This window comes from Lampris incognitus, chromosome 7 (assembly GCF_029633865.1).
Source record: "Lampris incognitus isolate fLamInc1 chromosome 7, fLamInc1.hap2, whole genome shotgun sequence".
NCBI lineage: Eukaryota > Metazoa > Chordata > Actinopteri > Lampriformes > Lampridae > Lampris > Lampris incognitus.
The window spans coordinates 47,384,147-47,397,806 of NC_079217.1; the positions used below are offsets into that span (position 1 = coordinate 47,384,147).

The 13,660-nt window shown below is 44.2% G+C and overlaps 1 protein-coding gene across 1 annotated transcript in view; it reads left to right on the forward strand.

The window, feature by feature from the left end:
- Window positions 1–517: 517 nt before the first annotated feature.
- Window positions 518–13,660, forward strand: part of atm (ATM serine/threonine kinase) — a 137,230-nt gene continuing 124,087 nt past the window's right edge. The window contains exons 1-7 of the mRNA XM_056283044.1: window positions 518–574; window positions 920–1,054; window positions 1,229–1,347; window positions 1,878–2,023; window positions 2,278–2,442; window positions 9,424–9,589; window positions 11,113–11,351. Coding sequence (XP_056139019.1) covers window positions 983–1,054; window positions 1,229–1,347; window positions 1,878–2,023; window positions 2,278–2,442; window positions 9,424–9,589; window positions 11,113–11,351 — 907 coding nt within the window. The 5' untranslated portion in view covers window positions 518–574; window positions 920–982. The remainder of the gene's footprint in view (window positions 575–919; window positions 1,055–1,228; window positions 1,348–1,877; window positions 2,024–2,277; window positions 2,443–9,423; window positions 9,590–11,112; window positions 11,352–13,660) is intronic.

A 13,660-nucleotide genomic window follows, 5' to 3' on the forward strand; every position in this document is an offset into this window, starting at 1 on the left:
GTCATAGCTTAAGACGCGAATAGCTGCAAAGGGGGGAGGGCGGGGGGTCCAACTCCATATGAATGCCTATGGATTTAGAATGGGATATCATAAAAGCTCCTGCAGGTGTAATGGCCAGGTGTCCCAATACTTTTGTCCATATAGTGTATGTGTCGATGTCCGGTTAAGCAATGTCCGCACAATGTGTCAATGTGCGGAGAGAGGCTGAAGGGGCATGACGAGCGACCGATCAACCTTAATTCTCTAAGGTATCGCGAACGCTCAGGGTTCAGTCCAGGTAGCAAAATAATTGCAAGCGATATCTATAAAATAAAGGTTTGTTTAACATAAAATGAATGCATGCAAACTTGTTAAAACTCACAGCTAAACACGTCCAATTACATTAACATCTTTAGGGTTTCTACCCCCAAAGGGGGCGTGGCCATGATGTGTCGCGAATTAGCCGCGTATTTGCTGGTGTCGCTCATCTAGACAGGAAGTGACGTAAGCATCCTGTCGCTTGCCACCAGACGGTATTGGACATCCCTCTTCCTCCTTCTACATCATTCTCTACGCCTCTGATTTAAAAACGAAAGTACGCTTTCTGTTTACATTTTTTGAAATGTAGCATTAATATTGTTGTTTTCATAATCTTTATTTTTTCTTTGAATGCACGTTGGAATTGTACTGCTTGGGTGCTGATTTAACATCGCTGTCGTTACGTTAAGAGGTAGTTTGCTTATGAACTGAGCCATTTTCAGTAACTTTGCAGTTCTGAAGCTAGTTAACAGTAAAGTTGTGTGTTGGCGAATGCACGTGGGGGGAAAAAACTGCACGGAATAAAATGAAAAAGGAAACGGAAGTCTCCACTAGACTGCTGAGCTAATGTAGATAGAAGTGAATCGACCCCTTAATATATATCTCTTTCATTTGTTGGTAGATCATAGAGCTGAAGTATTTACGCTTTATTGATGGGAGCTGTGCAACCACGTACTGAAGAACAATGAGCCTGGCTCTTCACGATCTTCTGGTCTGCTGCAGGGGATTGGAGAATGACAAAGCCACAGAGAGGAGGGTAATTACATACACTTGAGAACCTTTGGGAACAGTTTGTTGTGTTTTGATCCCCAGAAAATAATAAATTAGCATTTCGCTTATGCATCCAACATTGGCACGGGCAGATATGTTATACACCCAGTTTGCTGTCAACCCTACTCAGGCACTTGTAAAATCTTCTTCTCGTCTTCAGAAAGAAGCTGAACGCTTCAGACATCTCCTTACTCCAGAAACTGTGCAGGAGTTGGATCGTGTTTCGGGAGTTAGAGCTGCTAAAGGCTCTAAGCAACTTACCTGGGATACTGTTTTCAGGTAAACTGACACTGCATCTTGTGCATTTTTGCACATATTCAAAATAAAAGAGATAAAGAGCCAGTGTACAGGATCACAGAAAAAAAAAGAATTCATAGTTAGTTATAGTAAAAGTCACTGTAACTGTACAGAATACCTTGCAGTTACTCTTGGGATCTGGCTTCCTTGGATAAGAATTGTATTTGTTTCTAGTTAATTGGTCCTATTTGATCCACCATACACAAACAGTTACTGACTGATATTATTGAAACCCTTTACCCCTGGGCTCATTATTTTGCCCCGTAATCTAAGGTGAAATTTGCAGTTAGGACAAGATGGCATGCTAGGTTTTTTGACTATTTTCCTAGTTTACCATGAGAATCTTCATCTTTTACATCAACTTTAAATTATAGCTTTATACTAAAGCAAATAATGGCTTTTTTCAATAGATAGGTCATTTTAATCTGACTGTCTATTGTCATTTGAAATGTTTTCCAGAAGAAGTAGTTGTCAAACAAACAACTATGCTGTTTTGCATTGTCTTGTATCAGGTTTCTGCAGCGCTATGTCCAGAAGGAGACGGAACACATGCAATCAAGTAAATCCAGCACCACAGTAACTGCATTAGCCTCACGGCAAAAAAAGATGGCTGGAATGTGCAGCTTGATCAAGTTCTTCGTCCGCTGTGCTAACAAAAGTAAGGGCTATAAAGGACAGCTTATCATAAACTCAGTCCTATTGAGCAGTACTGCATAACTTATTAGCAAATATTAGAATAGCAAATTTACCTGAGATGATTAATTTGTTCTGTTTTTCATAACTTGTCCTGGCCAAATCTTAGGAGTGGTAATCTAACCAAAGTATTTCTTTTAAAGAAATATTGTTTCCCAAATGTATCATAGGTACTGTTATTATAGTAGCATCTTTCTCCCCCTCTCTCGCTCTCTTTAGGGGGACCTCATCTGAAGTGTAGTGAGCTGCTGAGACATGTGATGGAGGTGCTGCAGAACTTGCACAGTTGTTTGGCCTATGGAGAAGACTATAGTAGCCTCCTTATTAGAGACATCCTCTCTGTTCGCAAGTACTGGTGTGACATCACTCCACAGCAGTGGCACAGTTAGTAGTCTATTTATCTAAATATGTGATAAACAATATTTTGGGTCAGTTTTCCTCATAGTAAACCTGACTGGGACATTTTAAAGTAAGCTTTTTTTGTGTGCAGTGTCAGAAATTAATTAAAAATTGTATTTTCCCTTTATATTTTTCTTGGCTTTAAACAGTATACAATATAACACCTCAAAACTGAAGGGTCTTGGGAATGACATTTTATTCGAATTAGCGTGGACTCTGTTTTTCAAAATTTTACCAGATTTTTCTCTCTTTTTTTTTTAACGCAATTTCTAGTTTTGCATGAGATGACAGATAGGCGTTGGCACGGTGGCGCAGTGACTAGCGTGGTCACCTCACAAGAAAAACGTCCTGGGTTCGAGCCCCGGGGTAGTCAAACCTTGGTGGGTCTTTCCCGGGTCGTCGTCTGTGTGGAGTTTGCATGTTCTCCCTGTGTCTGCGTGGGTTTCCTCCGGGGGCTCCGGCTTTCTCCCACAGTCCAAAGACATATAGGTCAGGTGAATTGGCCGTACTAAATTGTCCCTAGGTATGAATGTGTGTGTGTGTGTGTGTGTGTGTGTGTGTGTGTGTGTGTGTGTGTTGGCCCTGTGATGGCCTGGCGGCCTGTCCAGGGTGTCTCCCCGCCTGCCGCCCAATGACTGCTGAAATAGGCTCCAGCATCCCCGCGACCCTGAGAGCAGGATAAGCATTTGGATAATGGATGGATGGATGACAGATAGGCAGGTCTTTCAAGTTTCATTGGACTGGACATTTCAACACATCTTAAGTCCTTAACGTTATCCATTTCTGTCTAATTACTTTGCATATATTTGCAGTTGCCATTACCATTCCATGATTATTCAGTTAGTGCTTTTAAAAACCCAAATTTTCCAAGTCAACTCCAGCATTTTCTATACCAGTGCATAGAAAAGGTATTCGCACATTTCCAGTTGCATTTCTCACTTTGTCTCTCAAGTCATTCCCATTTTTCTCACTGTCATTCAACATTACTCCTTTTATTGTGTTGCGTAACCTAAAAATTGAAACAGACAACAATTAATAACGATTTCATGAGTAAACCTAAGTTTATAACAAATTAAAAGAACCTCAACTCAAAAATGACAATGACTAAGTCCTGGAATTGTAGGATAGCATGTCTTGTAGACAGGGTAGCATTTCAAGATTCAGGATTTCAAAGGTTTATTTATCACATACAAGTACAGTGAGCAGTGAATTTTTTTGAAAATTTTTTTTTTACTCCGAACTGTGCAACAAGAAGAAGTAGAAAAACAAGTGAATGGGAATAAATTTAAAAAGTAGGGCGTCCAGATAGCATAACAGTCTTTTCCATTGCCTACCAACACGGGGATCACCGGTTCGAATCCCCGTGTTACCTCTGGCTTGGTCGGGCATCCCTACAGACACAATTGACCGTGTCTGTGGGTGGGAAGCCGGATGTAGGTGTGTGTCCCGGTCGCTGCACTGGCGCCTCCTCTGGTCGGTCGGGGCGCCTGTTTTGGGGGGAGGGGGAACTGGGGGGAATAGTATGATCCTCCCACGTGCTACATCACCCTGGTGAAACTCCTCACTGTCAGGTGAAAAGAAGCGGCTGGTAACTCCACATGTGTCAGAGGAGACGTGGTAGTCTGCAGCCCCTCCCTGGATCGGCAGAGGGGGTGGAGCAGTGACTGAGACGGCTCGGAAGAGTGGGGTAATTGGCCAAGTAGAATTGGAGAGAAAAAGGGGGAAAAAATCCACACAAAAAAAAGTTAAACAGTAACAAATCCGGGGAGTACGAAGAAGGTATACCCTGATAAATATCTACAGTCAGTGTAAAACGTGTACCCACCCCTGTTAAAATGGCAGGTTTTTGTGATGTAAAAAAAAATGAAACCAAGAAAAATCATGTCAGAACTTTTTCCACCCTTAATGTGAAATTGCAGTCTATGAAAATAAAGTGGAAAACAATCAAGCATTTTAGGGGAAAGAAAAAGAAAAATACAAAATGTTCTATAACCTGGTTGCATAAGGGTGCAAACCCTTTCCTAATTGGGGATGTCGTTGTGTTCAGAATTAACCAGTCACATTCGAACTCATGTTAAATATTAGATAAATAATGTTTAGCTGTTCCTGTAGGATTTTCCTGACATTTTCTTTGTTGCATCCAACTGCAAAAGCCATAGTACACAAAGAGCTTACAAAGCATGAACGGGGGTCTCATTGTTGAAAGGTATGGATCAGGAGAGGGGTAAAAAAAATAATTTCCACGGCATTAGACAATCATCAACAAGTGGACAAAATATGGCACAACAGTGATATTACCAAGAACAGGATTCCCCCCCCCCCATCAAAAAAAATTGATGAGAAGACAAGGAGAACATTGGTCAGGGAGGCTGCCAAGAGGCCTACGGAAATATTAAAGGAGTTGCAGGAAATTTTGGCAATTACTGGTTGCTCTTTACATCTGAGAACAATCCCTGGTATTCTTCATACGTATATGTCTGGTGGTGGCAAGATGGAAGCCGTTTCACAGAAAAAAAAAAAAAAAAAAAACATCCAAGCCTGGCTAATTTTTGAAGAAAAAAAAAAGATACATCCAGTCTCCTCAAACCATGTGGAAAAATGTCATGGTCTGATTTAGATCCAAGGTTGAACTTTGTTTTGGCCATAATTCCAAAAGATATATGTTTGGTGCAAAAAAAAAACCAACACAACACATCACCAAAAGAACACCATACCTGGGGCGTCTGGGTAGTGTAGCGGTCTATTCCGTTGCCTACCAACATGGAGATCGCCAGATCAAATCCCCATGTTACCTCCGGCTTGGTTGGGCGTTCCTACGGACACAATTGGCTTGTCTGCGGGTGGGAGGCCGGATGTGGGTATGTGTCCTGGTCGGCCGAGGTGCCTGTTCAGGGGGGAGGGGGAGGGGGAACTGGGGGGAATAGTGTGATCCTCCCATACACTACGTCCTCCTGGTGAAACCCCTCACTGTCAGGTGAAAAGAAGCGGCTGGCGACTCCACATGTATCAGAGGAGGCATGTGGTGGTCTGCAGCCCTCCCCGGATCAACAGAGGGGGTGGAGCGGCAACTGGGATGGCTCAGAAGAGTGGGGTAATTGGCCGGATACAATTGGGGGAGAAAAAGGGCGAATAAAATCCAAAAAACAAAAACAAAACACCATACCTACGGTGAAGTATGGTGGTGGCAGCATCATGCTTTTGAGCTGCTTTTCTTGATCTGGAACTAGGGCTTTAGTCAAGGTAAAGGGAATAATGAATAGTTCCAAATACCAGTCATTTTGGCACAAAACCTCCAGGTATCTTCTAGAAAGATGAAGAGGAATTTTACCTTTCAGCATGACAACGGCCCAAAGCATACATCTAAATCAACAAATGAATGGCTTCATGAGAAGATCAGTGTTTTGAAATGGCCCAGCCAGAGCCCATCCCGAATCCAACTAAAATCTGTGGGGTGACCTGGAGAGGGGTGTGTACAGGAGATGCCCTAGCAATTTGGCAGATCTAGAACATTTTTGCACGGAAGAGTTGGAAAATATTGCCAAGTCAAGATGTGTAGACCTGATAGACTTTTACCCAAAAAGACAGAGTGTTGTTATAAAATCAAAAGGTGCTTCAACAGTATTAGTTTAGGGGTGTACACACTTATGCAACCAGGTTATTGTACCACAGAAAGTTAAATCAGTTCATCTGGACCTGGTCTAGATGAACTGATTCAACTTTCTGTAATGTTCTTACCTGGATTTTTGAGCATGCATGAAGACTGTACGTTTGTGTTTTTTTTTCCCCTAAAAGGTTTCGGTTTGTTTTTTTCACTTGGAATTTTATAGGTTGTAATTTCACAGTGAAGGTGGGAGAAGTTGTGACATGATTTATCTTGGTTTTAGTTTTTTATATCAGAAAAACCTGCCATTATAACGGGTGTGTAGACTTTTTATATCCACTGTATGTACAAATGTGCAAATAATGTACAAATGTGCAAAAGTCTGTATGAAGGGAAAAGTCAGAGGTAAAGTGACAGTAGTGACATTTTTTTAGTAATGTATACTTAGTTTACACAGTAGAAGCTTGTAATATTGTTATTTGGTGTTATGTGCCCTTCTGAGTCTCTCTGTGTTGGCCTTGTGGTTGCAGAGGCCTCTGCCCGACTGCAGCGGCTGAAGCAGTCCATTTTTGGGATGATGGTGATCCATAGTGATCCTTCTAGCCTTTGGTCTTGCACCGCCTGGTGTATAAGTCCTGTAGTGGAGTCAGTGTGGTCCTAGTGGTATACTCGCCCCACAGTACCACTCTCTGCCAGGCCTTTTGCTTGAGAAGTGCAGTTCCCAAGCCAGGTGGTGATGCACCCTGCCAGGATGCTCTCAGTGCCACCAGAATAAAATGTTTTCTGGATCCCTGGGGAGACATTGAACTTCTTCAACGGGGTGATAAAGATGCTGCTTCGTCTTTTTCACCAGAGTGTCCATGTATAGTGTCCATGTTAGAGCCTCAGTGATGTGAACGCCGATGTACCTGAAGCTGCTCACCCTCTCTACTGGGACCCTATTGATTGAGATAGCGGTGTAGGTTCCCCTCTATGTCTTCCTGAAGTCCACAACAAGCGCTTTTGGTTTGCTGATGTTCAGGGATAGGCTGTTGGCCTGAGGTCACAGTGACAGATCATCTACCTCTTCCAGATAGGTCATCTCATTGTTGCTGGAGATCAGGCCTATCACTACTGTGTCGTCAGCAAACTTAATGATGGTGTCGGAGCTGCTTGTGGCCACGCAGTCATGTGAGTACAGCAGGGGAGTCGGAACACAACCTTGCGGGGCTCCTGTGTAGAGTGCAAGAGAGGTGGAGGTGTAGCTACCCACCCTAAGCACCTGAGGTCTGCCGGTGAGAAAGTCAAGGACTTAGTTGCACAGGGAGGTGTTCAGGCCAAGTTCCCTGAGCTTGGTGACCAATCTAGATGGCAGTATGGTACTGAAGGCTGAACTGTAGTCAATGAACAGCATTCTCATATAGTAGTTACCCCCCTACCCATTGTCAAGGTGGTATAGGGTGGTGTGCAGTACATGGAAGATGGCATCCTCAGCGGATTGGTTGGGGCAGTAAGCAACTGTTCAGGGTCCAAAGCACTTTGGAGAGAGGAGCAAATGTTGTCCTTTATAATCCTCTCATAACACTTGATGACCACAGAAGTGGAAGCTACAGGACGGTAATCATTGAGGTCTGTTGGTTTGGTTTCTTAGGTACAGGAACATTAGTGGACCTCTTGAAACGTGGGCTACTGACTGGGCCAGGGAGAGATTGAATATTGTGGTGAATACTGGGGCTAGCAGGTCAGCACAGGTCTTAAGTACTCGTCGGGCGATGCCGTCTGGACCTGGCACCGTTCCTGACGTTCACCCGCCTCAGAGCCCCCCTCACATCATGTTCTGAGGTGGTGAGTGTACGCTCATCTCTGGCGATGGAACACAATTCCTCTACTGTATTAGCCTGCAAGCTAATGATAGTGCCATTGGCCTCCAAGCGTGCGTGCAAAGAAAGAGTTCCCCAATTCCTCTGCCAGAGAAGCATCAGCACTTACTGTGGTTGTCAAGTTATTTAGGGGAATTTGCTTCAGCTCCTGTCCAAACTTGAAAAAGCCTTAGCCAACCACAGAGAATGTATGGCACAACTCAAACAGCAATCTGCTTTAGTCTTGTTTTATTGAATTATTTCAACTGTCAATCTTTTTGATGATTGCGTTGTTAGGTTGAAAACCTTTACAATACCAAGAGAGAGGGGAAAAAACAAAGCTGCCATTACTGCTAATTCCATTCCACAAGTACAGAAAATAAAGCTTGTTTTATTCTTGACTTGAGTTTTACTTAATAATTCTTTTAAGGGTATGAACCAAACGAATCTCACTCATAGTCTATGTCTTTTACCAAATTAAATTGATATATAACCATACACATATACTTAATTGCACAGAATTTAATTACACATGAGATAAACTACAGAGCAAGGCGATCTGAATAATTAGCTAACCATTTTAACATTAGCCTAATACCAGAGTGCTAACTAGTAAATTAATTCTCACAGCAATACATTCTAACGACAACAAAGGATTAATTAGCCCGCCAGTGGCATCCCTGTAGACGGCCAGCAAGATGAAGCTCTCCCCCGCTCCATTTTTGGTTTAATTGCAACTAATTTGCTCTCAATTCGCACATATCTGCAGCTCACACCACATTCTCCATCTCTCCTGTTGTGAGCTCCTTGTATCTTGCTTCTGCTTGGTGAATTTTTTTTCCTTCTTCGTGGCCTATGCACAACAAGTGCCAAACTCAACTTCCTTTCATGTCAAAATAAAGGCCACCGTTCATTTGGGATCTGGCAGCACAGTGGTGGTAGGTCTGCCTTTGTAGTCTGTAATCCCTGCCACATGTGTTTGGTGTCAGATAGCTGTAACTGAGCTGAACTTTGTCCCTGTACCACCACTTCGCATCTTTCAAAGGATTTCATGAAGACAGACTTGGACAAGTCCAACTTCGAATCTTGGTCTCCAAAGCCCACGGTTGAAAGCTTCTCAAGCAGAATGGTATCAGCTAGCTTAACTTTAGTGTGTAGGGAAAGCATGCATCAGGCTACAGGTAGTTACAAAGGTTGGTTGCAGTGGCTTACATGCAAGTTTTACAATTTTCTTTTTTTAACTGCAGGGAACAGTATTTTGAGGCCCAAAGTTTTTTCGATATTACATGAAGAAAATTATTTTTGGAGGGGTTTTAATGTGATAAAAAGAAATACAAAATGATACATTTTGTTAGCGCATCTCAATATGCTGAATTGCAACTTTTCACATCAACAGTCACATTAAAATAAAGTGTGTTTACTTGCCAACACATTTCATCAACAATTTAGTATCGGTGCTATTCATATTTCAAATTACATACTGTCATTTACTGAATCTCCTAAATGTGTCATTTTTTTCCCTCTTAGGTCTTTTGGAGTTGTATTGTGACTTGTTCAACACTTCTGTCAAGTCCATCAACCGTGTTTTGGTGAGCAGAGTCATCCACACATTGGTGCGGGGCTGCTGCATACAAACTGATGGCCTTCACCACATGCTCTTCAACTTCTTCTCTAAAGCACTGCTAAATGTCAGGTAATAACTGCTCCAATCTACTACTACTACTACTACTTTCGGCTGCTCCCGTTAGGGGTCGCCACAGTGGATCATCCATTTCCATTTCTTCCTGTCCTCTGCATCTTCCTCTGTCACACCAGCCACCTGCATGTCCTCCCTCACCACATCCATAAACCTCCTCTTTGGTCTTCCTCTTTTCCTCTTCCCTGGCAGCTCCATATTCAGCATCCTTTTCCCAATATAATAATAATAATAAATTAAACTTATATATCGCTTTTCTAACACTCAAAGTCACTTTACAATAAACGGGGTGAAACAAGACAACAGATAAACATAACACAGACATACAGGGGTGGATGGGAAGGGGGGCTGCGACAGCCACACATGACGCCAGCAGTACTCTCCGATTTAAACAGATACAAAAGGGGAAGAAAAAAACCCATCATAAATCACAGATGAGAGCAAGTCTGAAGAGGTGAGTCCTGATTAATGACTTGAATGTGGGCAGATCGCAGCAGTGTCTGATGTGCTTGGGGAGGGAGTTCCAAGAGGAGGGGGCAGCAGGTCGAGTTCTCGGTCCTTAGTCTGCCTCAGATTAAGGGTGGATGAGAGGACGGGGGGGGGGGCACAAGAAGGCAATGGAGAAGAGGTGTCTTGAGACGGGATTGGAAGAGTGGGAGGGATTCTGAGTCTCTAATGATTTGGGGTAGTGAGTTCCAGAGCCTGGGAGCTGCCCTGGAGAAGGCTCCGTCACCAAAGCCGCGGAGGTTGGACCTGGGGGTAGAGAGAAGGGAGTCTGAGGTGGATCTGAGGGACCGAGAGGGTTGGTAGGGGGAGAGGAGGTCGGTGAGGTATGGGGGAGCCAGTTTGTGAAGGGCTTTATATGCCCAGGGCTTTATATACCCAGCATCTCTCCTCCACACATGTCCAAGCCATCTCAATCTTGCCTCTCTTGCTTTGTCTGTCCAACCTGAGTTTTCCCTCTGATCTTGGTTGGGGGTCCCTACAGACACAATTGGCCGCGTCTGCGGGTGGGCAGCCGGATGTGCATGTGTCCTGGTTGCTGCACTAGCGCCTCCTCTGGTCAATTGGGGTGCCTGTTCAGGGGGGAGGGGGAACTGGGGTGGAATAGCGTGATCCTCCCACGCGCTACGTCCCCCTGGTGAAACTCCTCACTGTCAGGTAAAAAGAAGTGGCTGGCGACTCCACATGTATCGGAGGAGGCATGTGGTAGTCTGCAGCCCTCCCCGGATTGGCAGAGGGGGTGGAGCAGGGACTGGGACGGCTCGGAAGAGTGGGGTAATTGGACAGGTACAATTGGGGAGAAAAAGGGGGGTAAATCAAAAAAAAAAAAAATCCACCTTTTTCTTTTAATGTTTACTGCATTTCATCTGTTACTTTCTTGGGTTATCTTATAGTAATCATTGTATTCCAGGACTTTGACTTGTTCAACTATTCTATGAGGACAGGAGCATCAGCTACATTGCTGAATGCTTACGTTTTTCCTCTCTTTCTCCTCTATTGAACTCTGACTGAAACAGGCAGGAGAAGCAGCTGGCTGTGGTGGAACACTTGGTTTCAGCTCTTAACATCTTCTTGGGATCTGTGGCTATTAACTGCCGAAGGAGAGTTTGTCGTCTGGGAGAGGAGCTTCTGCCCTCTGTACTCTATGTCTGGGCAGATATGAGGCCCAGCACTGCACTTAAGAAGGAGATGGTTGAGTTCTTCAACCTGCAGCTCTGTGTCCACCATCCTAAAGGAGTAAAGACGCAGGAATCAGGTAGTCTATGAGCATTAGAGAACTTAAAACCCTGCTACAGCAGAAAAAAGCAAGAATCTTGTTTTTCTCTGTTGTAAAGGCCTGGGGTATCAGATATTGTTTGTTCTACACAGTTGACTGGTCCTTGCTGGGTTTCCTACAGGACAATTGTAAATGGAGTCTAAGTGGCTCCAACTGAGGGGTAAGCGCAACACTACATCACAATACGTACGTGTCAGAGGACACGTTTTTGCGAGAGCGAAATACGTGTATATGGACACGTATTAGTTGCCACTGGGGCCGCAATCCCGTCTTCTGGCCACTGGGGATGCAATCCTGTCTTCTAGGTCTAGGCAGAGCTGTATCGGTCGGGATTAACCACAATTTCTCCACCACACAAGGTAATGTTACATCTAATACATATTTAAGTAAAATGTTAATTTAGACATCCTTTTTATAGAATTGGCTGTTGCCCCATAGCTAGATTTGTGCACCATTTTACCGGATTACAAACTCATCATTACCAGACTCCGATTGTTTTTCGGTAAAATGCCATGCAAAATTGTGGGGACTAATTTATTGAGATTGCATTGACACTTTGTTTATTTAGCTTACATTTATTCAATTTAAATATAGTATCCACTCGCATATAACGTTAATATGAGTCAAAAAATAATTTGAAGATAGCAAATTTAGCTACGACTCACATATTAAGAACATTCGCTTCGCTTCGCATCACTCCGCCATCTTTGTTCAATATTTTTGACATTCTATTGCGTCATGACCATGGTCATGACAGACCTAGTAGGCTACAGGGCGCCCCTAGCGGCATCTGTGAGATACTTGTCAATGAACACGTATAAGTGACTTGCAGAAGCGTGTCCATAGACACGTAAAGAGGAGGCGACCGGTCTGGGTAAGCGGCAGTGTGTTGCTGCAAGCAGTGGAATGGGATTTATTATAACCCTAACCAATCTGGTGATGTGAAATATGACTGCTTGATGCCAATTTGATAAATAGCAAACATTCATTGAACAACTTAAACACACCCATTTCAGCATGGAGGCTCATTCTGTACCTTGAACTTTTTTTCTTTTTTGGGGGGGGATTTTTCTGCGTTTTTCTCCCCAATTGCACTTGGCCAATTACCCCGCTCTTCCGAGCCATCCCGGTCGCTGCTCCACCCCCTCTGCTGATCTGAGGAGGGCTGCAGACTACCACGTGTCCTCCGATACATGTAGAGTCCCCAGCTGCTTCTTTTCACCTGACAGTGAGAAGTTTCACCGGGGGGACGTAGTGCGTGGGAGGATCACGCTATTCCCCCCAGTTCCTCCTCCCCCCAAAATAGGCGTCCCAACTGACCAGAGGAGGCGCTAGTGCATCGACCAGGACACATACCCACAACTGACTTCCCACCCAACCACAAACATGGCCAGTTGTGTCTGTAGGGATGCCCTACCAAGCCAGAGGTAACATGGGGATTCGAACCGGAGATCCCTGTGTTGGTAGGCAACGGAATAGATTGCTACGCTACCCGGACATCCCCTGTACCTCAAACTTAAAGGTGCAGTTTAGTGGGATTGATTGCTGTTCATCCACAGATACTGACTGTGGCCAAGGAGAAATCAGTTCAGTTGGGGAGATAGTTTTTAAACTTTGTTTATAGCAAGCAATGAACTGTAGCCACCAAAGAGACCCATATGGAACCGGTACCACTGCACATGTATTAACTGTGCCAGTGGGGTTAGTCACAAGGTAGGCCGATAAGATGATGGTTCCAGTAGTTAGAGATGTATGGCAACCATTTAGGAGGCCCATAATGAGATGAGGAAAGAAATGTGCCCCATTTGTGATTCCAGCTGACACTATCAAGTAATGAGATGTCTGTGAAACTGCTCCTGCAGCTTTTCCCCTGCTGAAGATTGTTACTGACGTATTAACCTTTGGAAAAAGCTTTGTTATTTGTTTATTGTTTGTTTGTTTGTGTGTTTGTTTGTAATGGTTTTCCAAACATGTGTTCCTTAGATTAGCTCAAATTGGCTTGGTCGGGTGTCCCTACAGACACAAGTGGCTGTGTCTGCGGTTGGGAAGCCGGATGTGGGTATGTGCCCTCGTCGCTGCGCTAGTGCCTCCTCTGGTCGGTCGGGGCGCCTGTTCAGGGGGGAGGGGGAATTGGGGGGAATAGCGTGAGCCTCCCACGTGCTATATGTCCCCCTGGTGAAACTCCTCACTGTCAGGTGAAAAGAAGCAACTGGTGACTCCACATGTATGGAAGAGGCATGTGGTAGTCTGCAGCCCTCCCCAGATCGGCAGAGGGGGGTGGAGCAGTG